Below are 27,909 nucleotides of genomic sequence, written 5' to 3' on the forward strand. Positions count from 1 at the left end.
CGTCAGTAATACATTTTGAAGAGAGCCAGTGATAAGCAATAAGCTAAAAATCATAAGCAAACTTTTTTAAAAAGTTCAATCTGTTTATTCATGCACTTCACTCATGAAAGCCCACAGACCCTTACTCAGAGCTGGCATATGACATACTCTTATTTTACACATGGCTCCTATCTAGAGAATCAATTTTGAAGTACCTAGAAATATATATGGAGTGTAAAGTTTTTCTTCCTCAAAAGAAAAAATCAGGTATGTCTGTATTTTTAAAAGTCACTACAAATATAAAATACACTATCATAAGAGTTCAATCAGCAATAGTCCCCAACAACACTGACATATTAAAGTTATAATTGATGCTCATGGTGATAAGTGAAGTATCAAAAAAAGTTAAATAAGGAAGTTTTTTTGAAGTTTCATCAAAAATGGTCCAAAAAAACCCACTATTTGTTCCTATAAAGTACCAGATAATAAAAATTTTAAGCTTTGCTGGTCATATGGTCCCTGCCACAATTACTCATCTCTACCTTCGTAGCGTGAAAGCAGCCACAGGCAATAGGCAAACAATGAGCACGGTTTTGTTCCAATAAGACTTTACTTATAGAAACTGATATATGAATTTCATAGCATGTTCATATGTCACCAATCTTTCTTCCTCTTTTTTTTTTTCAATCATTAAAATACATAAAACCCATTCTCAGCTCACCTGCTATGAGAAAACAAGTGGTGGGTAGGCTGCATTGGTCCATGGTCCATAGTGTGCAGACCCCAACTTAGAGGAACAAATTTCAATTACTAGAGAGGGAAAAAAATGCTGCTCATTCTTGAACACTACCAGAGAAATGAGTTGCCACTGCAGAAGCTTGAGAAATTAGAGTAGGGAGGATTCCTGCACTAGGGTGACCACAGTATTTTCAGTCAGTATATTGCAAATGTCCATTGTGTAAGTCCAAGTATATAATCGGGGTATAAAAACTACAAACTCCTGGGACTATATCCAAGAGATTTAGCTGGTATATAGTAGGGCCAGGAATGTGTTTATAGTAAAGCTCCCAACATGAACAGTCTAATGTTGCACCAAGGTTTAAAAACCATTGACATCTGCAAAATATATATCTGATATAAGACCTGACTCCACAATATATATAAGGAACTCTCAAAACGCAATAAACAGAAAACAATCTAATTTTTTTTTAAAAAAGGGGCCAAAAGCTTAGAACACACTTCAACAAATATATAAGAATGGTAAATAACATAAGAGGCTTAACATCATTAGTCATTAGAAAAACGCAGACTAAAGCCACGTGTGTTATTACACACCTAATAAAATAACTAAAAGTTAAAAACAACAACAACAACAACAACAAAAAACACCCTGACAATGCAAACTCTGGGCAAGGAGGGCAACACACACACTGCTGGTGGGAATGCAAAATGGTACAACCACTTCAAAAAACAGTTTGACAGTATCTTATAAAGCTAAACATACACTCACCATATGACCCAGCAATCCCACCATAGGTGCTTACCCAAAAGAAATGAAAATTTTCTTTCACCAAAAAAAAAACTCTAAATGCAAATGTTTATAGGGACTTTATAACCACCCTAAGTGAAAACAACCCAAATGTTTTTCAACAAGTGAACAGATAAGCAAACTGTGGTACAGCCAAACCCTGGAACTCAACAATAAAAAGAACCAGAATTACTAATACATACAACATAGTATCAGATACATTATGCTAACTGAAAGAAGCTAAACTCAAAAAAGTACTTACTATGATCCAAATGATACGACATTTTTGCAAAGGAAAAAACTATAGTGGCAGAAAACAAATCAATGGCTAGTGGGAGACAGGAAGAAAGGGTAGAGAAGTTTGGGGGTTATGTAACTGTACTGATCTTAATTGTTGGAATAATTACAAGACTATACATTTGTCAAAACTCAGAACTGTAAATTAAGGGTGAATTTTTACTGTATATAAATTATGCCTCAATGAACTTGACTAAAAATAAAAAAAATACTGCTATATAAACAAAACTGATTACACCTGGTTCTGTTTTATGAGAAACTTTTCACTGTTTTTATGTCAGTGTATGGTTACCAACTATCATATGCATATGCATATGTACTTTAATGTATATGGGGGTTTTTTTTGTAAAGGAAATGATATCAAAATAAATGGTTGTGTGTGTGTGTGTGTTTGTCATAACTTCTAACAGTAATATCTGGGAATTCTTTTGCACTGATTTCTAAATTCAAACATCTGGGAATAAATGGCCTAATAATCCCCAAGGTCCTTCTGCATATATAAACCAATTATCCTTTGTAGGTCTTATTCAAGATCTAGGGTATCCTAATTTTACATTTTGAAGCACAGGACACCTTTAAGTGGGTCATCAGTTAAAAATATTAATTCAATAGACCTTCCACTAGCTACTTCTAAAACTGCAAATATAGCTACGATAGGTTTGTTTTTCCCCCATGACTCAGAGCGGTTCATTTTAAAAATATGCTCCTGTAGTTAGATTTCAAGCAGAGTTTACTAAAGTTTTGTGGTATCTATAAATGCTTTCTTTATGAGCAGAATATTACATAGCTTTTTATCACTAAGACAAATTCATTTATCTCAATAAAAACTCCTATACCCCTGACAAGGACTGTGGAAAAACCACGGCCTATGGCTTTCTTTGAGTTTATTTCTATGTTCCAAGTGCCCAAGCCTTTAAACTTGAGCCCCATCAGGCTGAATACAGCAGAGAAGACATGCATGTTTTTTTTTTTTAGATAGAGCATTGAGGCAGGAGTGTGACCTCCCATAGTTTACTCAGTAATTCATTTGATGAATCAAAAATAAAACCTAAAAAAAGGTTTTAATTAAAAAATAAAATAAAGCCGATATTAACTCATTAACATTCATATCAAACATTATCCCTAAAATAACTTCAAAACATCTCTGAAATTGTCATTATTTTCATTCTACTGTTCTAAGCATAAGACAGTATTAATGAAACACATTAGAAATTAATCTTAAGTATAGACAAAATAATTTAAAAGACAGAAATGACGAGCGGAAGGGGGAAAAGGAAGAAAAAGGAAGGGAAAAGGTGGGAGAGAAGGGAGAAAATGGGAGAGGAGGGAGAACGTAGGAAGGGAGAGAATATTTGCAGCTTTAAATGTTTCTAATTTTAGTCCCAATGTGCTAATTCCTAGCTACTTAACCTCAGCAGTTCCGTACAACTCACTTCCCCATCCTAGCCCTCAGACTTTCCTCCGGAAAATGAGGAGGTTGGCTTAGATAAGTGGTTTTTAATGCTTTCTACTCTGAGATCCTTTGATTAAAAATCAATTAACTTTACAGTTTGACACATGGAAGAAGTTGTCCTTTAGGTACCTGTTAGTTAAAAATAAAAAAAAGTTCAATGACTTAAAAAGTTTATTAAAAAAAATCTTAATTTACAAATGACAGCTATATCCATTTTTTAAAATTCATTCAAGCAAGAAAGTATTGCATCCTTGCATACAACAACATACTGGAAAAGTTTTTCTTTTTCTTTTATGTGAGAGGCATTTTGGGTGCAGTATGAATTTAGAGGGTTCTTTACAGCAACTCCTTGAACTCTACACAACTGCCTCTCCACTACAGTGAAGATCATGTCCATGCACCACAGGGCATGTTTTATTGTGTAACTACCCTTGCGTAACAGGGGGCACACATTTTTTTAAAATATGTATCTAAGATTCTTTCCAACTTCCAAATTGTGAGATAAGTGCATTAAACCTATTACTCAAATAAAAATCAAAACCACAAAAGAGCATTTGTTAGGTGTTCTCACTAAAATTTTATTCTTAATAATGATTACCTCCAAGGACAGAAGGAAGATCATAGCTTTTTTTTTTTTTTACTTTTTATGTTTTATATATTTATACAGGATAAAATCTATTTTTAAGATGCACCTATGAGAAAATAAACATTAGGAAAAAAAGATTAAAAGTTCTGGTATAAAAAATAAAATTAAAAAAAATTTTTTTTTATAAATTTAATTCTGGCATTGTGATCTGTGAGCCCATGGTTAAAAGGCATTATCCCCTGCCCTTTAGGAGCCGAGACTCTGAAAAGGAATATAAAATATTATTTTTAATATATAATAATAATATACTATGCCAGAGGTATGATTCCTGAACCAACAGGGAGCATTTAATAATACACTCATTCATTCATTCACTCACATATGCAAATATTTGCTGAATATTTCCTGGCTATGTTAAAGCCAGACGAGGGTAAAGAAAGATAAATAAGATACAAATCTCCCAACTCAAGTAGATCCAGCCACTGTCTCCTTAAAAAACAGTAACAAAAAAAACTTGCTGTAGAATTTTGAAGAAAAGAGAAAGTGAGTTTGCCCTGGAGCCAGATGCTATATATCTCACAGACAATGCCTTCACATTACATGCCTAGTGTGCACGTGATATGCTTAAAATCTCTGGGAAAACTTGCTTAACTTACTACACCAGACCTAACTTTGTATCTTTCCCCTTAAAATTCTGGATTTGTACCATTAATTTAATTTACCTCATTAGGTCACTGGGGTGTCCTGGACCTAAAATGAATCAGTGCTTTCGAGACATATTTCTGAAAATGTATTACACTTTATCTTTCATAAAAGAAAAAAGATTTTCTTTCAGAACAGCTAGCTGCTTTTACTTCAAGAAAAATCACTAGGTGCATTGACTTCAGATGTGCACACATACACAGAGTTAACCAACTCTGGAGATGGTGGAACTTTCCATCTGAAGACTAGTACAGACATATAATACATACTGCATTTCTTACTGCTGCAAGAGAAGAAGAAAGAAGGCTGGCACTGGGAACTGATGGGAGGGTTGGTGTATTGTGCTAAATGGTTATAAATGGGAAAACTCTAATGCCTATAAAATTACAAAGAAGTTGGTAAAAGTTTAAAAGGGTCTAGAAATGGCTTTGATGGACAGGCTAACATTAGCTCTTAGACCAACACTTTAAGGGTCAAAACTCTGTTAGACAGGAGAAGGGGCAAGAGTATGATGATAAATGAGCCACTCCAAATTAAGTAGTGATATGGGAATCTAAGTGGAAAGGGCAAAAGAGGAAAGTGAGGGGTCTGGACTATTGTGTCAGAAAGAAAATTTGGGGACACCTGGGTGGCTCAGGTGGTTAGACGTCTGCCTTCAGCTCAGGTCATGATCCCAGGGTCCTGGGATGGAGCTCCACATCAGGCTTCTGACTCAGGGGGGAGCCTGCTTCTCCCTCTCCCTCTCCCCCTTCTCATGCTCTCTCTCTCTCTCTCTCTGTATCTGTGTGTCTCAAATGAATAAATAAAATCTTTAAAAAAAAAAAAAAGGAAGAAAGAAAGAAAATTCAGCAAAGAAGCTAAAATTGACCAAAAACCTAAGTCTGTCAACTGAAGAAAAGCATTCACTTTTAGAAAAATACATACCCAGCTCGGATCTAAACTAAGAAACTTAGAGAATACTGTTGGAACCTGACTACACCTTTGTCTAACATTCGCAAATTGCATGATGCATTTGAGTTATACTTTAAAAAACAATAGCTGGAATTATTTCAAATCTTGTTGGTTCTGTAGAAGCTCAAATGTTTCAGAAGAAATAAAGGACTATTCCTAAACACTGGCAACAGTATTTCCATTACAAAAAGTATGCATGTGTTCCAAATGTGCTTTTAAATCAGAAATAATGATGTGTTGACATTTAGCTAAACTTAATTCCTTTCACCTACATATGAACTCAAATGTGTCCCTTTATCTCCTATTTTAAGAGATTTCCTAAGGTAAAAATACTGCTGTAACTTTGGTTTTTTTAAAGGTCTGTCCAAATGATGAATATCTTTGACCACCTTAAAACTAAGCAAGCAAGCACTGGATTTTAACCTAGAAAAGAAAATTTTAAAATATTAAAATATTCCCTGATGTCAGCTGTTACCCATGACCTCTGTTGACATGTTCACAACAAAGGTCACAAGGCTCCTCAACCTCTCCCAAAGAAAACGCAGTGGGAAGCCACAGACATCCACTGCATTATTCTTAATCTCTATTGGAATCCACCCTATGACCCCAAATCGTAATTGTATATCAATCTACCAAAGTTTAGACTGAAAAGAGAAGTGGAGGAGACAGATTTTTAAAAACAGAGCTTAAAAATCTATGCCAGGATATTAAGCAATTTACCACTAAACTTTCCTTACAAACTGAGTTGGAGTTTCAGTATTAAGAACAGTCTCAATGCGTATGTTTTATCCAAACATGGGCACCACCTTTATTCTCTTTAAATTAGGGTTCAAAGGCATTGTTAGGGAGTTACTGGGCCATAATTAAGAGTTATATTAGAGAAAGATACCCTTTATTAAGACTTGAATACTTCCCAGATCAAAAACTACACCACCAATAGGAGGTTCCTAGCCTAATACATCATTTCCTTTGAGGATCTTGGAACCAGAAAAGTCAGATGCTTACAAAGACAATGATCTCAACAATTTCTGACCACCTTCAAAATCAGTCAGTATTTAATTCTAACTTAATGAAAGAGCCACACCAAATTTCCTTCCTACTTAACCATATCGCGCAAACTGGATTGCCAAACACCACATTATGCAAAGTGAAAGCCAATTTGAATGTGCAAAAATTCCAGAGTTTAGGAATAGAAACATCTTGCATTTTTAGATGGAAAGTGTTTTTTTGAACCCCTTGAGAATGTACTAGAGAATAAATCATTCATCATTCATGTCTTGGTTAGAAACCAGAAGACCTAAGAGTCATATAAATGCATATACAGAAAGTGAGTTTTGAGTTTGTTCCAGGTCAGCGACAGGTACAAGGGGCTGGGTAAAATCACAGCATCACAGGATTAATACTTTACCTGTTAAGGTTGTGTTTGAACTCCAGTGTTCACTCTACTCATCACCCACCCCCAAGGAAGCACGACACACTACACAGGGTCACTTTTTCTTTAGGGACGTCCAACATACAGACATCTGTCCATAAAACTCCTACCCAAAAGGCTAAGTACAACCAGACAATCTCAGAAACTAGGACTTTCTTTCTTTTTTTTTTTTTTTTAAGATTTTTATTTATTTGACAGAGAGAGAGAGATAGCGAGAGAAGGAACACAAGCAGGGGGAGTGGGAGAGAGAGAAGCAGGCTTCCCGCCAAACAGGGAGCCCGAAGTGGGGCTCAATCCCAGGACCCTGGGATCATGACCTGAGCCAAAGGCAGATGCTTAACGACTGAGCTACCCAGGCGCCCCAGACTAGGACTTTCAAAGTGTAGATCTGCCTTTCCTCTCACTCAGGCACCAGACTTGACAGAGCTGTGAAAACTACATTTACATGTGAATACCTGAATCTTCACCAAAGCCTTGCTAGAAACTGAAAGGTTGAAAGATCTCAGGCCTAAGCTCTAATACCCTTCAGGAACAATAGGACAAGCCTGGCCCCATTAAAAATTCTACATAAAACCAGTGACTCTATCTCCCAGTGTTTCGAACTCTGGGAAAGAAAGCAGTCAAGCTTACTTGGTATTTTGGGGTCGGCCTGAACACCCACAAGACCATCAGAGTCAAATCAAGTTGTCAATGAAACATGCAGTTCCAAGAAAGCAAAAATTATTATTTTCAATTCCACATTCCCAAGACACCCCAGGCCACATTGTTCAACTGAAACAAATGACATTCACAACAAAGACAACCTCTGCAAGCCTGGATAGCGCTCTGGGATTTCCACACTTCCGGGGGCCAAAGAAGAGCCAAAGATAACTAAAGGTTAATGTGATCCAGCACCCAAAATTTCAACAAAAAAAAATGCTAGATCTTGGAGCAGTCAACCAAGAGCAAGGGAGGGAAGTCAAAAGGCTATTTGCCAGTAGCTAAACCAGACCAGTACTGATCAACCATAATTTCCCAGGACATCAGTATAAAGAGCCTTTAAAAAAAATCAAGGTCACCAGTCAGTCCTCTGTTCCCCCTTACCCCCTGCTTTTCCTAAGAAAATGCTTATAGCAGCTTCCCATCAGCCTGCCCACGCTGGGCTGTGCCAAGACTAAACTTTTAAACCTTGAGGGAGGTGGGAAAGTCAGCCAGCCAGACGCTGGGCTAGGAAAAGTGGCGAGAAGGAGGGAAAGAGTCAAGTTTCAAAACAAAGGCTCCACAAGGAACTGAACGTCAACCCCTCCCCACTTCCTAGCCTTCAAGCCAGCGAGGCTGGGCCTTGATTTTTAAGGACACAAATAAGTCAGATTTACCCAGTTCTTGAGCGTTCACCAACGCTTTGCTCTTCGCTAGAACATTTGCACAACCACTTGCTGAGGGTGGTGCTATCCTCTCTCCCCCCATTTCCTCGCAGAGGAGAAACTGGGCTCAGAACGTAATGACTCGCCCAAGGTACCACAGTAGAGCCTCAAGTCACTTCTGTCCCCGACCAGGGCGCCAGGGCACCAGAGGGGCCCGCGCTAGGGCCTCGGGGGCCAAAAAGACGACTTCCCCGCCCGGAGAGAGCCAGGCTGGGAGAGGGGAGGGGCCCCGCGCGCCTCGCGCCTCGCGCCCCGGCCCCTACCTTCCTTGACTCCGGGCAGCTTGGACTGGTCGATGGTGACTTCAGCCATGTTGGGCCGGGGTCCCGGCCGCCTCTCGCCGCCCGCTTCCCCGCCGCCGCCGGCCCCGAGCGCGGCCCCGCGCGCAGCAGCAGCGCCCGACGCGGCGCAAAGTCCGGCCGGCAGTGCGCGCCGACCTGGGGGAGGAGCGGCCGCCGCGGAAGGGCTGGCGACAAAGGCGGCGGGAGACCCGTCCCGGCGCCGCAGGCTGGCGGCCCAGCTACCCCACCGCAGCCACCTGCTCCCGCGCCCCCAGCCCCGATTGATACCAAATATCCGGAGCCCGGAAATGGACCCGGGCCGTCCAGTACGGAGGGAGAGAGGAGACAGAAAGGCAGGCGGGCGGGCCTGGGTGGGGAGGGGGAGGGAAGCTGCAGGTCTGTAACCGCAACTGCGAGTGGCTGGTGAGCGAAGATCGGCGCCCGCGGCCGCCTCCCTGCTGTCTCCTTTGTGCGGTGCGACGCCCCCGAGGCTGGGGCTCCCGCTGTGCCCCCGCCCCCGGGCCTCCCTATCCTCGGAGGGTCGCGTCTGTCGGTGGGGCCTTTGTGTCCTGAAGGCCTCAACAAAAGGGCCACCTGGGTTACCCAGAACTTAGTCGCTATTGTCACCGGCGTCTACAGCATTCTGTGCTCTGGTTCCAGGGCTGAGATTTCCTGTTGCCTGGCTCTGTCTCAGGCATTCTTTGCCTCCCGGGATTAGGGAGAGGATAACATATGGATGGGAAAACCTCTAAGACAACCTACAGTAGAACTAGACAACAGCTGAAATCTGGGCCAGTTTAGAGAAGAGAGCGTTCACAACCAGCTGGGGGAACTGAGTCATTCATTCATCAAAAACGCATGACTGTCTTCCAAATGTGATGTTAGGTACTGGGAGTGATAAAACGTGTTTCAGACATTTCAGACATGGTCTCTCTTATGGCATGTCACATATTGGACTATAATTGTGACATTTTCATCTCCCAAAAATAGACATCCTGTCTGCATCTTCTGGCAATAGAATTCTCCCTCCCTTTGGGACTCCGTCCTCAGCAGTGGGCTCTTCTCCCAAGCCTGTGCAATCATAGAACCTCCCTACCACCACCACCACCCCCACCACCACCCACACATGTTCATCGAAGGATGGGTGGGTGACCAAGACAGGTCGAGCAGAATACTTCCCTGGGATTATTGCCTAAAGAGGGACAAGTACTTTCTGTTTTCTATGGGGAAGCTTTGCCCTCACTAGTAACAATGAAACCAAACTGCAGAAAGAGCAAAGATAAGAAAAGAGCGATAAAGAGGGCATGTTCTGATACTACAATGCCTGGAATAGCTGGGATGCCTGCAGCTCCTGGATTCTGGGATCTACCTCCAACATCCTCTCAAATTTAAGCTAGTAATTTTACTCTCTTAAGCTTGTAAAAATTGATTTTCTTTCATTCATAACTCAAAGAGTCTCAGTCTGGCAGGCCACATGGAGGAGGTTTTATTTGGACTGGCTATTTAAAAAATAGGCAGATGTAGGCTAACAAAAATTTAGGAGACTTTCTAGGACTTTCTAGGCCAGAGCGTGATCAACTATGGCTCACAGGCCAAATCTAGCCGATTGGATTTTTTTTTTTTTTTTTTTTTTTTTTTTTTGAGAGGGAGAATAGAAGGGTGGGGAATGGCAGAGGGAGAGGGAGAGAGAATCTCAAGCAGGCTTCCAGAGTGGATCCTGAAGTGGGGCTGGATCCCTCCACCCTGATATCATGATCTGAACCGAAATCAAGAGTCCTACCACTCAACTGACTGAGCCACCCAGGAGCCCCAAGCCCACTGGATTTTAATGACTGCATTTTATATGCTAAAAGGATTACATTTTAAGTGGTTATGTCAATACAATGTAATATTTTCAATTTGGCCTCTTAGGTTTCAAAATCTAAAATATTTACTATTGGACCCTTTTCAGAAAAAGTTTGCTGACCAGTATTAAGCAGAAAGAACACTCAGTAAGTTAAATGTTTGAATAGGAAGGTGATAATATTAGAAAGGTAGTTGTATGGTGATTTTTAAGTTCCTTGCCTTCTACTGACTTTTTTTTCTTTTTTTTTTTTTTTACTTTATGGTTGTAGAGAATATTTGTAATAGATATTTTTGGTTTCCCTCTCCAAATCCATTGTCTCCACTTCTCTGCCATACTCTGCCCTGGGAGCTGACATTTATGAATACATCACCAGGACCTCCTTGCCTTGTGCTTCCTGTTGAGTTAGACCAATGGGAAGCACTGTCAGAAGATCAAAAGAAGGCAGGAGAGAAATACCAGCCTATGAATTACACTCTTCTCCCCCACGAACTAGGCCAAAGTTTTGGCCATACCCTGGCCTTCTGATTATAATGCCTGTCCCGAAGCTTCTTTTCCATGGCTACAGCTCTCATGGGTCTCTAATAATACCATTTTCTTCCAGTGCCCCTTCAGGCCTAGGGTTGTAAAGGCTTACCACCATTGCTAGTTCCTTGAACCACACCCACACCTCTGTAATAGTCCTTCATTATATTCTTTTCAATTAAACCATTTTGAGTGTGGCTTCTGTTTTCTGCCTAGACTCTGACTGATATGGTAAATAAGATATGCCAAAGGGTCACTGCTTTGTTTTCCTTAAAAACATCCACATTTCTGCCCTAGAGAAAAAACAAATAAATATATACAAAGTCATGTCTATTATTTAGGGAATTAGCCGCCTTCAACAGAAAAAGTAATGAAAAGTGACCAGAAGCCCCTTTCTGTTGCTGGACCAGATGACCTGGAAATCCCCCCAAAAGTCAGGCTATCCTTCCCCACCTCCACCCTTACTCTGTATCTACCCCTGACCTGAGCAGTTAGAGCTCGGGGTTACAGGATCAGCACTTTCCAGCACAAGACTGAAATGACTAAATGTCTTTTGATGATTTAAAAGGAAATGAATGCATAGTGAATTCCTATAACTAGTTTATGTATTTTAATGTCCTGAAATGTCAATTTTGCAGTATCGTTCCAATTTTAGTATATGTGCTGCCGAAGCAAGCACTCAATTTTGCAGTAAAAAGAATCAAAAGATAGGCTTCCCAGAGGAGGTACAAATCCCTAATTTTAAGCAGATCTCAAACAAGAAATTCAGAGCTAAATTGCAACTCAAATGCCACAGGGAGAAATAAGGGTTTATTTATAAGATAATATCAAACCACTAATTGAGTAGATTATTGTAAAGGAGAGTTATATGATACATTTTCTACATGAAGAGGGGAAATTTGGGAATAACAAAACACATGGATTGGAATGGGGAGAGTTTGGCCATAAGAAGTCAAGTCAGAGAACCAGAACACTCAAGAGGCAGCCAAGTGGTACAAGATGGTGAACTCCATGAGGGCAGGGATTTTTCATTTGTTTTATTCACTACTATCCCTAATACCTAGAACAGTGCCTGGCACCCCATTCTTAAATATGTCTAGCGTCTTTGAAGTTCATACCCTCAGACTCCCTACATCTCCTATGGTAGTTATTTACATACCCTTGGGTAACTTCTTGTTCCTTCAAGATGATAGCTTCTTTCTCATTGTGTCCATTATCATGTAACTTGGTGATTTCAATGTCTACATAGACAGTCCTTCTCCCAACCTGAGCTCTCTTTTCTTAACCTCCTTATGCCCAGTGATTTTTTTTACCCCACCCCATCTTAGCCCAAAACTCTCAGGGTCATTCACTAGAATTTGGCATTACTAAAAACTGTGCTCCTTCATCAATCTTGAACAGCCATTCTCCACTTACCATTTCTATCTCCCCAACTCACTCCTACTAATACCCCAACTCCAACAATTCTTCAACAGCAGCAGAACCTATCATCTCTTTGCCCTACCACCTTGGTACTGATTCTCACTTGCCCCTATACTCCTACTTCTGTTTTAACTAGTCTATGACCTATTTTTATAATCACGCCCTACAAGATACTCTCACTTCCCTTACCTCTGTCTTCCTCTTTCCTACTTGCATGGCAATATCCCAACCATGGCTAATTGACTATAAATTCTGCATGTTGCCCACACCAATTTATTTCTTCTTATGCCATTAGACATTAATTGCACATCTTCTTCTCTCCTACCTATATGGTCCCTTGTCCCTCTTTACTCTTAGTTTCTTAGACTACTAAGAAAATAAAAGCATTGAAAAAAGGACTTTCAACCTCACCCTTTCCAAATCTATCAATCTACCTGTCTATTTCTCCTCTATAAGACTAACACCTCCACTGTGCACTGGATCCTTGGGTGATATTCAAAACACTTAATAACCAGAATGGTGGAAGTACAAACATGGCAACAGAGCTGGTTTTGGATCCTCCCCCTGTTCCAGCTGTTACCCTTTGGTTTCTGGATGATGAGAAGACCTAGAGAGTCCCAAGGAAAAGGAGATGTGGTCCAGGTGGGGGTGGGGGCAGTCAGGGGGCTCAAGACAGCATTAAATTATAAACCAGCCTGAAAACGTTAGTATTTTGGCAATCATTATGTCTGTAGTTGTTCACATCTGCTGAATATCAGTCTCGATTACATCCCATCCTCTCATTTTTTCAAGGATATTACTCTCCAACAGTAATCATTTTTCCTCTCTGGTAAATACTTTACAACAACATTCAAGTGTACTGTTATTCCTGCACCTTAACAAAAACTTCCTTTGACCTAAAATTCCCCTTCATCTATTACTACGTTTTTCTGCACCTGTTTATAGCGAGCCTCCTTGAAACACTCATCTATTCCAATGATCTCCTCTTGCTACTTCCCCATCCTTTCTTGAACCTATTCCAGTCATACTTTCTAGGCCCACCACTCCAAAAAAAATTTTTTTATTACATAAAAAATGACCTTCATGATATCAAATCCCAAGCTCAGTTTTCAGCCCTTCTCTAATTAACTTATTGTTACTATTTAAGAGATATGATCCTACCTTCCTTCTTGAAAAGTTTTTGTTGTCTTTCGTTTTTTTCTTATTTCATTTTCTCCCAAGGGCCTTTTCACTTAACTAGTCCCTCTTCCTGGAAAGCCCCCTATCCTTGTCCCAGCCCTTGCCAAATAACTGCAGGATGTGCTTCTCCATTTTTATTCAGGTATCTGCTCAAATGCCATTTTCTCAGATAGCCCTCCCTGACTTTATCTAAAATAGTAACTTAATCTCTGTCATTCCATATCTTGCTCATGCTTCTTTTTTTCTCTCCAAATCAGTTATCTCTGCAGATATTATATGTTTAAATGTTTGTTTATTGTGTCCATCCAGTCTACCAAGAGGAGTGGAACTTTGTCTATATGATTCACTACTATAGCCTCAGAATAGTGTTGGCACACAGTATCTGCTCATAAAATATGTGTTGAATAAATTGTTGGATAAAGTATTTGGTAAAGAATTCTTAAAGCAGATAATGACTATGTTGATCAAACAAATCTTTTAAAAAGTAAGTTTTTAAAAAAAGATTTTATTTATTTGAGAAAGAGAGAGTGAGAGGGCGTGCACACACAAGCAGTGCGAGGGAAAGGGAGCCCAACACGGGCTTGATCCCAGGACCCTGAGATCATGACCTGAGCCAAAGGCAGATGCTTAACCAACTGACCCACCCAGGAGCCCCTAAAAATAAGTTTTTTAATAAAAATGTGTTTTTCAGAAATGAGTTTTAAGAAAAAACTAAGACCTTAATAGATAGTAGACATAATTAAAAATTTTTAGAGAAACAGAGAAATCTGACATTGAAAGAGAAATCTGTAGCTTATACCATTGTATCCTGAAGCCTATTTTTTGTTTAAAGGCCTTTCATTTATTGCAGATAAATATATTTCTAATGTGGAAAAGAAAAAAGAAAAAAAAATATGGGCACCACTGTCATTTGGGAGGTGTTTCCATGGCTGCCATGAGAGTGCAGGTAAGAAACAGTGACGAAGAAAGTGAGTCTATATGGAGCCAGGGCAAGAGAATCTCATCCAGAAGACTTGGCAGGGACTAGGGTAAGATGTCAACCGTTTTCACATCCAGGGATATTAAGCATACTGGCACAAGTATTGATTAGTGCAAGGAGCATAGCATAAGGAGAAACATGAACTAACATGAGAAAGCCAAGTTCAGTAGTATGAGCTATGGTAAAACATGCCTAACCTCTGGGCTTTGTATGCTGGAGTTATTATGCTAAGTTTTATAAATTCATATACACATCAACAATTATATGCAGACTGCATAAACTACAAATCTCTCATAAAGCATATTTTATGTTTTAAATGAACACAAGTACAGTTGTGATAAACTTATTTACAACTTGTGAAAATTAATAAAGGGAAACTTCACTAAAATGCAATGTGAGGCTAGAAGGGGGAGCACAAAAAGGGGAACCCCATCATCCAAATGTCAGTTATAGGAAGAATCTTCAATTACAGACCCCAACAGAAGCATAATCAACAAGAAAGTATCACCAATTACAGGCCCCAAAAGGGAAAGATGTACATTGCATCTCCTACAAGTAATCAACTACCCTTGCAAGTCAGCCAATGAGAAACCATCATTACCCTGAACTCTTGCTTTCACCCAAAACAACCCCTTCCAACTTCCTTCTTCTTCTCTGTGAAATAGCCCTCTTCTCTTTTGTTTGTGGGACTTGCCTATGGTTTTTCCATAGCTTGCATGTTCCAAGTTGTAATTCTCTGCTATTCCTGAGTAAACCCATTTTGCTGATAAAATACTGGCTATTTTATTTTTAAGGTTAACAAAGTAATCACTAAGATCAGTATAACTTTTTATCTCTAGGTATTTTTTTCAACCAAAGGTTAACAACAACAACAAAAATTATGTATGGAGAAAGGTCTTAATAAAGAGGAGAGCTTCAACCTGGAAAAGACTGGAATCTACCTTTAAAGGATGAACCACACTGTTAGTTTTTCTGCACGAGACCCATAATTTAGGAAACTTTTTCTACATGTGATTTTTCCCATGATACCTATAACTAGAAAGGCAGGGCTGTAAGTTCAAATTGAGAGAAGGAAAAAGGATGAATCTGTGAAGCTCAAGCCATCAGAAATGTGATGGCCTTAGCAGATTCTTGGGTAAATACATCGAGGGAATCCCTGTCTTATAACACATTTGTGAAATTTCCTCAATATTCTGCTTGGCTCTATGTGGAAAATGCTTGATGTATAAAAGGGATTCAGTGCTAGAAAGAGCTATGCTAACAGTATAAAAATATGAATAAGAAGGATACATATCAATTACAGTGACCACCTCTGAGGGAAAGAAGTAGGGGATGTGAGGAATATGTGCCAAAGGTTGTATCTGTAAGAGTGACCACAGCATCATTTCCTATCACATATACCATCCTGCAAAATGACATTGTAGCCGCTATCAAAGTGTGGAGTCTAATTCTCCTCCTATTCAATATGGGCTGGACCTTGATGACATTGATCAATAAAATGCAACAGAAGTGACATTCTGAGATTTGTAAGTTCTGGCACTAAGACGACTAGGCAACTTCTACTTTTAGAAAGAAGTCAGTGGGCTTGTAAGAAGTCTGACTGTCCTGGGGCACCTGGGTGGCTCAGTCGTTAAGTTTCTGCCTTCAGCTCAGGTCATGATCCCAGGGTCCTGGGATCGAGCCCCGCATCGGGCTCCCTGCTCAGTGGAAAGCCTGCTTCTCCCTCTCCCACTCCCCCTGCTTGTGTTCCCTCTCTCTCTATGTCTCTGTCAAAAAAATAAATAAAATCTTTAAAAAAAAAAAAGAAATCTGACTGTCCTAATATCTCTATGTTGTGAGAAGCTCAACTAGGTATATGGAGAGGCTAGGTGAAAGGGAATAAAGATGCCCAGCCAACATCTCTAGTGGAGCTTCCAACTGACAGCTAACACCAAGATAATTGCCAAGCATTTTCTTCAAAACCCAGCTGAGACATTCTAGGTAAAGCCATGTGGGACCATGTCCTCACTGATCTTGCCCAGTTTGTAGAATATTAAACAAATAAATGAATGTTATTGTTTAAAGCTAATAAGATATAAAGTGGTATATTATAGATATATAGATTATCTATATTATTAATAATATAGATTATCCATAGATAACCAAAAGAGTATACTTCAACTGTATCTGTGAAGATTCAATTCTTTGAGAAAGGGCCACATATTTGAGACAAATATGGAAAAATGTTGACCTTGAATCTGGGTGTGGTACTGTGGTGACTGTATTATTTTCGATTTTTTCCTTTACATAGGAAATATTATGTATTTCATAACTCAAAATTTAAAAACCTATTTAGGCTTGCATTTCTGGTTAGGATAGAGTAAATAGTTCAAAACACATCCTCCCTGCATAAGCAACTATACAGCTAGAGAAAACGTATGTGGCAACTGTTTTCAAGTCCTAGGCAATAGGTAGTATGATCCCTGCGGAAAGATAGACACATGAAGTGAGCCTCCCAGTCTCTTGCCAACTCTGTAGCTTGGTACAATTTTCTGATGTTTATAAAAAGGGTGTCGGCTCCTGAGTGGCTCAGTCAGTTAAGCGTCCAACGCTGGATTTTGGCTCAGGTCATGATCTCAGGGTTGTGAGAGAGCCACACATTGGGCTCCATGCTGGGCGTGGAGCCTGCTTGAGAATCTCTCTCCCTCTCCCTCTGTCCCCCCCACCCACCCCCCATGCATGTGCACCCTCTCTCACTATAAAAAAATAAATAAAATAAATAAATAAAGGGGGTGTAATCCAAGCAGAGTCTCTCTGGGGAGGCACAGAATTGAGTGCAGGGCTGCTGACACGACTGGAACGTGTGGGGTAGGGTACTGAAGAGGTGACTGTACATAGGATTTCCCAAGTGCTTGGACGAAGCCTGCACATATGCAAAATGAAACTCTGCGAGGCCTAACAGAGAGCAGTATCCCTAGAACAGAGGATGGAATGGTAATTCAAGAGGTCACTAGAGGATAGAAATGTCAGATTAAAGACCCATTCAGAATGGAGAGAACTCATTAATACACTTGGCATTCAGATAAGTTACCAAAGAGGCCATAAGTTATATGGATAGCTTACTTGCAAAGGCTACTCTTTAGCTAATCTAACAAAGTCTAAAACCAAACCTTGACAGAAGGAAAGAGAGCTTCTAATAAATAACTATTTGCCAGGACAAAAGTCAACAATTGATTTAAAAAAAAAAATCTAATCCAAATTAGATTAAAAATGTGTTTTTCAAAATGTTCAGAAAAAAGAAATCATCTACCAAAAACTTGTAAAGGAGTAGGAAAATGTGATGAATACTTAAGAAAAAAAGACATCAGAGGTCACAGACACCAAGATGACCCAGATGTTGGAATTAGCAGGCAAGGGCACAAAAAGGCTCTTATCCCTCCTGATATCGGAGGGATATTTCCTATCTGGGGTTTAATCTCCTGCTTTCAGGTAGAAAAAGAGGAGTCACAGCTCCCCTCTTGCACCTGCTGATTTTCAAGTGTCTTTAACTCTAAATAATCCTTATGTCAAAGTGGCGTATTTTGAGGTGGTATATTCTGCTAGCCTTTAATACCCTCCAGTAAAACATCAGACGTAATTTTGTCTCAGGATTTCTTTTTGGAAAAATTTGGGCTAAAACACAGTGTATTAGAAATATGGAGGGCATATGGAGCCATGGTCAGCAAGGAGACCGTAGAGGCAGGTTGAGGCCAGTCCATGGAGCACATTCGAAGTCAAGCTAAGGATTCAAAGGAAGCTCAGGTTTCAAGAATCTATGATTCTATACTCACACAGAGTGGTAGGAACAGAATTCTGCATCAATAAAATGACTTAGTGCCTGTCCAGGCATTCATTAGCTAATGAAACTGGGGAGCAGAGATTGCTGATTCTTTCTTGTCACGTAATTACTAGGAATCTCTCTTTCATTTAATTATGTGCGGTGCACTCTGCTTCCTGTCAGCAGCCCATCCCTCATGTGCTGAGGAGGAAAGGTCTGCCAGAGGTGAACTAGAGCTTCTTCAGGGAATTAGTTAATAGGAAATCTGTAGCAACCTTAAGCATGAAAATTTCTCCTCCATACCAGAAGAGACTTTTTAGTGCTCAAGCAGCTTAAGAACCATCAAGCACGTCTTCTGGATTATTATCAATATCTCTATGATACTTTGGGCAATTTTTGAAGCTAATGTGAAAACTGGTTGTATTTATGTTTCTGATGTATGTTTTTTGGGGTAAAACAAGAATAGCTATAAACTAACAAAATACATGACAAAAAGACTGTGTTTGCTAATTATAAAATGTGCTAGAGTTCAATCATCATTATGTCTAATTTATAGACAGTGAAATCAGTGAGCAGGTTGATTTTATCTCTGAAGTTAACTTACTTTAACATAACTCCTTATGTTTTAAAGCAATGTAGTCTTTCTTTATCTTATGGGGTAATGAGGGAAAAGATAAATGATATAAATATATTTGGTGAGTTTCCTTATCGAGGTTAAAATGAAATGTGAATATTATATTCACATTGTGTTAGTGGTTTCTTGATTTGATTTCTGCAGAAGTATACCTTGAGACAGGGATTCAAATGAAAGTAGATTATTTGGGAGGAAATATCAGAAGAGATCTGATGGGGAGAGGAGAAGTGAGCCTCGGAAAGAAAGCAAGCCCAAACAGTATGTTATCAAGCAAGTTACCACTGCGGGCAAATGGAGCATAATCCACTAGGGAACTTGGGGTGACAGTGAAGTACATGCATCACAGTTGTCCCAGTCAAGGTCAAGAAAGCCAGCATATTTATTTTCCACATCCCTGTCTTTCACTGGATGAAGTCTGTTTCAGGGAGCTCTACTAGATTTCCTTTTAAAGTCATCAGCCATATCTCTCTTCTGCAATTTTCCAGTGAAGGATCTGGTACCAACTTGCATCTAAACAAGTGTGCTCACCCTAGTCTATGTCTTGCTAGAGTGAAAACTGTAACTACAAATAGGTTGGATGTGGGTCAGGGTCATGCACATAATACTCCATAGACAACTGCTCACTGTACCATCAGCTTGAAATATTAGGAAGAACACTGCATATGGAAGAAGAAAAAGAAATCAGGACTCATCAATTGTCATGAAATTCATGAGTAGTGTATCAGAGATTGAATTTAGGCCTTATGAATCTTATTGATGGGTCTTTTCCCTTATGGAACACAGCTTCTTGAGTGATTGTATTCCTCATATCACTTGCCTCACTGATGGTCATAATGTTGGGGATAAATAGACACTTGTGAATCAACTGTGAGGTTTTTGTTTTTGTTTTTTGAAAGGGAATGTGTTCTTAGATACTACTGTCCAAATCTTGTCTTAAGTTCTTCCCTCTTAGAGGGAATGAATATCTGTTCAAGGGATGTAAGTTGCACCTGATGGGGGTGTCTTATACCAAAACTATCGATGGAGCTGAATCTCAGCAGCCAACAAAATTGATTGTTTCTCTGTCCTCCAATTTCCAAGGACTCTCTTGCTTTCAACTCACACCTCTTTGCAAAGCTCCAGGTAGCGGCAATAAATCTGAGTTCATCCTGTTATAGTAGTTAATGGACTTAAGAACAACTGAGATGAAAAGTCATACCCAGGCAGGAGTTACAAATTACACAAGTCAGGATAAAAGCTTCATAAATATTGACTCCACCTAACGGTTTGTGTCAAGAGAAGAAATCTCATTACAATAATGGCATCTTCTCCCTAAAGCACTGCTCTTTGGACTGAAGTTCTATAAATGTATCGATATCACCAAGAATTTAGTTAATAAAACTGAATTGTTCAATATCTATCTTTATTCATTATTTAATGTATTGATAATATAGAAGGTTTCTGAGAGTGAAATCTTGAAAAAATATTACGGTGAGAAATGAAAGGAAATTTGTGGAGAGTGAGGTAGCATTGTGAATCATATAGGACTGAGCAAAGTGGATTATGCAAAGCCAAGGATGTTTGAATTTATTGTTTTTCATTCAAATCTTCAGGCCATCAGCTAGAATGGGACAAGTTCTCCTGCTGGTTTGACTAAGTCTTCTGTAAATTCATAAATATGTTTGGTCACCCAAAATGACTTGATGGAATTCACCTAAGAAAGAGGAGATGGCTCAGTCAAGGAGAGGAAGGTGACATATTATGGGTAAGGAAGAAGTCACTCCTATAAATGAAAGGAAAAGAAGTGATAAACTCGAATGCATACAACAAGATTTATGAGGGCAAAGAGTAACCATTCAGAGTTAAACAAAGCAGTGACTTTTTCATCATTCATCAATGAATTTTTTGTAAGTTCTATTATTGTGCTAGATATTATGTTGGATGTGTTAATGTACAAAAATAATCTTGAATTACCTTTTTTCTTTTTTTAATCAAGATGATTATACATACTACAAATAGAGAACAATAGGTTTTAAGAAAGTGTTCAGCAGAATATTGCCATGGAATGTTCAAGGGGAAGAGATGTCAGATATAATTAACCTCACCATTTTACGTGAGAGATTGAAGCCCAGAGCTTGGAAGTACCAATGTTATGTGGCAGAGGCAGAAGGTGTTAACTTTTTTTCTTAACTAGGTGACCAAAGAACATTTAACCTGGCTGGATGACAATGTAAATATATCTTTAAGTGCATTACTATGATGAATAATGTTTTCTTAAAATTAATTTTTTTAGTAAATAGAGATTATTTAAATGAGGATAATCAATGGTGGAATTACTATTCACTTTAGCATTTGCAATCACAAACTATGTGCCAGGAGTCATGCTAAATATTTTACATCTATTTTTTCATTTAATTCCTACCACAGGCTGGATGGTATACGTTACGATGAACAATAAGGAATTATTATCCTTATGCTTAAGCAATTCAGATTTAGAGAGAGACCCACACACAGACCTAATTAGTAACAAACATAATGCAACAAGTTCAATAACACAAGTTATATGATGCCTTTAAGTATATGGAAGAAGAAGCAATTAATTCTGCCCAAAGAAGATCGAGGAATTCTTAATTGGAAAATATAATCTTGGATCTCTGACTTTTCCTTTTTTAGTGAGTTTCCCATGTAGAATAATGAAAGATAAGGATCTTTTAGGCGATGGGAACTGTGTGGACGAAAGAATGGTCTCTTGAAAATATTCTCCTATCTCCACTGCACAGTGAGGCAAGTTCTAAATCAGCTCTCAGAGTAAGAGAAAGGAGAAAGCTGAAATCAGGGTCAGAGAAGAGCTAACAGGACTCCCGAGATTAGTTCCTAATAAGCGTCAAGTCAGGAAAGTGGTCAAACACAGACATATTCTTCTATGAGTTAGACACTTCTAAGGGACAAACCCTTTAATCTGCAGTTCAAGACCAAGAGTCACACACAAGGAGAAAAGGCACAGAAGTTACAGGGAAGATCTTCATTTGAAGAGATTCTCATAAAAAAAAATGCTTTTTGCTCCTCTGGAAGAAGCCTTGATTCAGACCTCCAGTGAATCTGCAGGATGCCTGTCACTTTCCTTTTCTGACATCTCTTGGCTTCAACACTGTTCTTCCTCACAGATATTGACATTCTCTCTCAAGCAGAGTGAGCTTCATTACAGTGTATTGCATGGCCTATACAGATGTTCACATATTAGTTAATTTGTCTATTACATAAAAGTCATGTTTGGTCCCCCTTCACCTCACTTGCTCAATGCCACCTATTTCCTCTATTTAGGAGAAAAACAACAACAGAAATATGCCAGGCTTTGCCTTCTCTTGTCCTCTTTTCCTCTGAGCACTGAGACTCTGAATTTGTAAATCTCGGCCCTGCCTATTTTGGAAACATTTGTCTTTTCATCTTCCTTGAGATAGCCTTATTCTGCATCTAGAAGAGTCAGTAGCCTTCTTCCCTTTAGTAAGTGGATTTGAAATAGTCAAACTAATGGGAGGTACCCAAGCAAAACAGCACTACAAATGGACTCTTACTCTACTTATTTATTCATTTGTTTAATCATTAGATATTTTGCTAGGGATTATTATGTACCAGGTCCTTTTGTGGTTGCTGACAATATGGTTATAAACATAGCAAACAGAAACCATGACATATTGAATCTGATAGTGCAATAAAGACAGATAATGCAGAAAAACATACATAGTAACTTTTCAGAGTTGAGACACTGGCTAATCAGGAAATGTACAGTGCAGTGAGAGCTATGACAGGCAGACTCACCTACACTGGAAAAATCAGAGAGATTTTGCTGAGGAATTTTAACTGAAGCTTAAAATGGAATACGTGTGTGTGTGTGTGTGTGTGTGTGTGTGTCTAAGTAGGGAGAGGGAGTGTGCCTCCCTGCAGACACAAAGTCCTTGTGGGAGAAAGTAGCTTGACATTTTTGAAGAATTAAAGATCATTGTGGCTGAACTGTGGTAAGGGAAAGATGGGTCTGGACAAATTTAAGATGTAGGTAGAGGCAGATAATGCAGGACTTTATGGACCATGTTATGACTTTCAATCTTTCAATCTTTATCTTAAGTGTAACAAAGAAGGGTTGAAGAGTTTTAAGTAGGAATATTACAGACTGGTATTTGCATTTCCAGAAGAGTACTCTAAAAGCTTTGTGGGGGAATGGATTAAAGAGGAGTGATGGTGGGTATAAGGACACTTGGTAATAATGGTATGTCAGTAGCATAGGTGTGAGATGTTGGCTTTCTAGTCTAGGAAGGTGCCAAAAAGATAGATGTGGAAAGATTTGAAAAATACTTAAGAGGCATAATGACAGAACTTTGCAATTGGGTAGAAAAGTTGGGGAGTAAGGGAGAGGAAGAGAGTTCTTGAATGAATGACTGGGTAAATGACCATGCTGCTCACTCCGGTAGTAAACTTTGGAAGAGAAGTGAAATATTAGAGTGAAAAATGAAGGGTTCACTTTTGGATGTGGTTGAGAACCTTGTAAAAAAATCCAGGTATGGTACTCAAAAAAAGGTGAGGAGAGGCAGACATTTTGGAGTAACTGGCATGTAGGTAGCAATTAAAGTTATGCATTTCCTGGAAGAGATTGAAGCATGATAAGAAAAGAGAATCTAGAACAAAACTCTGACAAAGTTCATCTTTCAAAGGTCAGAGGAGGAGGAAATGTTAAAAGAAACTGAAAAGGAATGGCTAGAAAAGTAGGAGGAAATCAAGGAATTTTTCAATGAGAAGGCTATGGTCAATGAAGAAGATTCTGAAAAAGATACCCAGGGAGAGGAGAACCAGAAAGGGTTCATTGAGTTTGGCAGTAATGAGATTCTTGGAGACAGGTGTTTTGTAGAGCTGGAAACAGAATGGTAAAAGCAAAATTGAAGTGGGTTGAAGTAAATATGTGGGAAAGAACCAGAGGAAGGAAATTATTTCTGGGAGTTCGGCCTTGATGGAGAGAGAAAGTAGGGACAGTAATTAGAAGACACTGTGAGTAGTCTAGTAAAGTTTATTGTTGTTTAAGATGAGAGAGAGATAGTTTTGTTTAAATGATAGTGGCAAACGGAGATTCTAATTCCTGATGTGAGGATAGATCATCTTTATAGCTACTATCACCATGGTAGCTGAAGGAAGAGGGTGAGTTTAGAGGCATTTGCTGATGGCCAGGTGTCTATCTTTTAAACTGAGGCCTAAACCTTTTTCTTGATAGTCTCTTCCTCTGATTGCTATTTAAGAGTCTGGTTTCCTGCTGCTTAACATCTGTAGACTTAGACAATGCTAATAGATCCTGGATTTTTAACCCAGTTTTTCCTCTCTATCTGTTCCCATAGACTGTGGTTTCACCTCAGTTACATTTTTTAAAGATGTTTTGTTTTGCATCATGTGCTATAAGGGAAGAAACTTATATCTGAACCTTGATTTTAAGCCTCCAGTCTGACCAGAATCAAAGTCTCTATTCACTTCTACTCAGACACCTTTTATGCTTTCAACCATTATCAAAAGTCCTACTTGAAAACAGACTAAACTCCCACATTACAGTATGTCTATGCATGGAAATTTCTGTTGCCTTACCCATCTACTGGTATAAAGACCTTTCTGAATGTTAATTCTTACTGGTGTTCAATATTAGGTGTATATGTTATTATGATTATTACTCTGCCCTGGATTCTGCCAGAGAGGTCTCTATATCTCATGGTTCTTCTTAGTAAAGAAGTGACAAAATATTTCAGTGTTTTATTTCTATACTAAAAAATAAACAAATTCCGTGGGGATATTACTTGTTCACTGAAAACTACAAAACAGCTTTGAAAGAAATTAAAGACATAAACAGTTAGAAGGACTATGTTCATGGATTGGAAGAGTTAATATTTTTAAGATGGTAATATTTCCCAAATCGATCTACAAATTCAATGTAATTCCTATCAAAATCCCAATTGCCATTTTTATAGAAAGTGGCAAACTAATTCTAAAATTTATATGAAAATGAAAGAGATCCAGAAAAAGGACAAAGTTGGAAGTCTCACATGTCCTGATTTCAAAGCTTACTACAAAGCAAAAGATAACATGGTGGGGCACCTAGCTGGCTCAGTTGGTAGAGCATACAGCTTTTGATCTCAGGGTTTAAGTTTGAGTCCCAAATTGGTATAGAGATTACTTAAAAACAAAATCTTAAAAAAAAAAAAAGGTAGTATGGGGAGCCTGGGTGGCTCAGTCATTAAGCGTCTGCCTTCAGTTCAGGTCATAATCCCAGGGTCCTGGGATCGAGCCCCACGTCAGGCTCCCTGCTTGGCAGGAAGCCTGCTTCTCCCTCTCGCACTCCCTCTGCTTGTGTTCCCTCTCTCACTGTGTCTCTGTCAAATGAATAAATAAAATCTTAAAAAAAAAGGTAGTATGGTAGTGACATAAGAATAGACAAATTGAACAACGGAAAGGAATTGAGAGTCCAGAAATAAAGCCACATATCAACAAAAGGTGCTGGGACAATTAGATATCCACATGTAAAGGAATAAAGTAGGACCCATATGGCACACCATATGCAAAATTTAGTGCAAAATGGGTCAAAGACCTACATTTTAGAGCTAAAAGCATAAAACTTTAAAAGAAAATGCAGTCATGAGTCTTCACGACTTTGGATTAGGCAATGGTTTTTAGATATACTAAAAATACACACACACACACACACACACACAAAATAAACAAATTGGAGTTTATCCAAATAAAAACTGCGCTTCAAAGGACATTACCAAGAAAGTAAAAAGACAATCCATAGAATGTGCAAATATATTTGCAAATTATATATTGGATAAGGGACTGGCATCCAGAATATAAGGAACTCTCACATCTTAATAATAAAAAGACAAATAACCCAATTTAAAAAGTTGTAAAGGTATTTGAATAGACATTTCTATTTTATTTCTATTTTGTTTTGACAAATAAGGGCTTTCTGAACTCTTTTAAATGAAAAAAAAATCCATGCACACATTTATCAGAATGCCAGAGCCTCTACTTTTGCCTTCTCCCTTCTCTCTGCTGTTTTTTTTTCACTCATTTAACTGTATGTTAGGAATTCTACCAAGAAATAACGGGGTCAGAGGCAGTTCAAAATGAAATTGTTGAATTTTTTTTTACTCACTGGAAAAAAAGCCCAACTGTTTAATAGAGTCAGAAAGTAATTATTCAAATGTATTTGAGTCACCATATGGACCCTAATTATCTGTGCTTTTCCTGTCACTCATTATGAGAATAGTTAAGATGTAAATGAATCTTAGAGTTATCTGTACATTATAATATAATGACAATGTCTTCATTGACAAAATAGAAATGTCATTTAGAAGCAGTAACTGAGATACAGACTAAATGATCAAGAGGATTGCTTTTGAAAATTTGAAGCAAAATGTTGTAAGTTTCCTTTAAAATTGGGATTTCTCTGATTGGAACAACCAATCACTTTCCATTTCTATGTTTTCCCAATCATGGACATGGGTGGGTAAGGGTATGACTCTGAGGTAGATTTAGGTTTCCTTTTGGCTCCATAACTTTCTTCCTTTGCTGTAAGAGGTGAAAAATCAAAACAACTTTATAATTTTTGAGGGACTACTGTAGGAATTAAATAAGATACTATATGTGAAATGCTTAGAATAGGGCCTGGCATGGATGATGGCTCAATTAGTGGCAATTATGTACTATTACTGTGTATACTAATGACTCCAGAAATAAATATTCTAACTTCATTTATCTGTTTAATACAATCAATCTTGAAAGTTTGTTTTTATTTGAACAACTAATTAGATTATATACTTATGAGAAGAATTTAGTAAAATATTTTGATTATTAAGAGAGAGAGAGATAAAAGATTTAGTTAGGGATATTTGTGGGCTTTTTTTCCCCAAAGTAGATGGAATGGTCAGATAAGGAACTTATTTTTCATCACTTCGCCAATATCAGCTAAAATATGACAGAAGATTCAGGGGGGTTACATGAGATTTCCTGAAACAAATGTTTGTGGAACAAAAGTCATACATAACATTTTGTTTAGACATGAGTCATCAGTGCTCTTTCTTCCAGCCATCCAAGACCTTGAAAGGAAAGAAGGCTAAGGGGAAGAAGGAGGCCCCAGCCCCTGTTATTGTAAAGAAGCAGGAGGCCAAGAAAATGGTCAGTCCCCGGTCTGAGAAAAGGCCCAAGAATCCTGGTATCAGACGGGACATCCAGCCCAAAAGGGACCTCACCCGCTTTGACAAATGGCCCCGCTACATCTGGCTGCGGCAGCAAAGGGCTCTTCCCTATAAACGTCTAGAAGTGCCTCCTGGGATTAACCAGTTCACCTAGGACTTGGACCACCAAACAGCTACTCAAATGCCTAAACTAGCCCAGAGACAGAGCAAGAGAAGGAGCCAAGATTGTTGGCCTGGGCTAAGAAGCCGCCTGTCTTTCGAGCTGGGGTTAATACTGTCACCACCTTGGTGGAAAACAAGAAGATGAAGCTGGTAGTGATTGCACATGACGTGGATCCCACTGAGCTGGTTGTCTTCCTGCCTGCCCTGTGTCATGAGATGGGGGCTGCCTATTGCATTATCAAGGGGAAGACCAGGCTGGGGCGCCTGGTCCACAGGAAGACCTGCACCACTGTTGCCTTCACACAGGTTAACTCGGAAGACAGGGGAGCTCTGGCTAAGCTGGTGGAAGGTATCAGGACCAATTACAATGGCGGATATAATGAGATCCACCATCACTGGAGAGGCAACGTCCTGGGTCCAAAGTCGGTGGCTCGAATTGGCAAGTTGGAAAAGACAAAGGCTAAAGAACTGCCCACCAAACTGGGCTGAGTGGATGCTGTTGAATTTTCTGTACAGAAAAGTAATAAAAAGTTCCCTTTCAGTCAATTAAAAAAAAAAA

General features: G+C 39.0%; 1 protein-coding gene and 1 pseudogene across 4 annotated transcripts in view; one reads left to right on the plus strand and one right to left on the minus strand.

Annotated features, from left to right (window-relative positions):
- The window catches only part of CCDC50 (coiled-coil domain containing 50), a 70,640-nt gene extending 62,200 nt beyond the window's left edge, over positions 1-8,440 (minus strand). The window contains exon 1 of one of the 4 annotated variants that reach the window (XM_036097496.2): positions 8,284-8,440. In XM_036097496.2, the coding sequence (XP_035953389.1) occupies positions 8,284-8,374 (91 nt within the window). In that variant the 5' untranslated portion in view covers positions 8,375-8,440. Of the gene's footprint in view, positions 1-700; positions 759-8,283 lie in introns of those variants that run through there. The other 3 variants (XM_036097498.2, XM_036097501.2, XM_036097497.2) reach the window with 3 other exon arrangements.
- A 186-nt stretch (positions 8,441-8,626) lies between these two features.
- On the plus strand, positions 8,627-27,848 carry LOC118539140 (large ribosomal subunit protein eL8 pseudogene; annotated as a pseudogene).
- Positions 27,849-27,909: the final 61 nt, after the last annotated feature.

Source organism: Halichoerus grypus, chromosome 1 (genome assembly GCF_964656455.1).
Source record: "Halichoerus grypus chromosome 1, mHalGry1.hap1.1, whole genome shotgun sequence".
Taxonomy (NCBI): Eukaryota; Metazoa; Chordata; class Mammalia; order Carnivora; family Phocidae; genus Halichoerus; species Halichoerus grypus.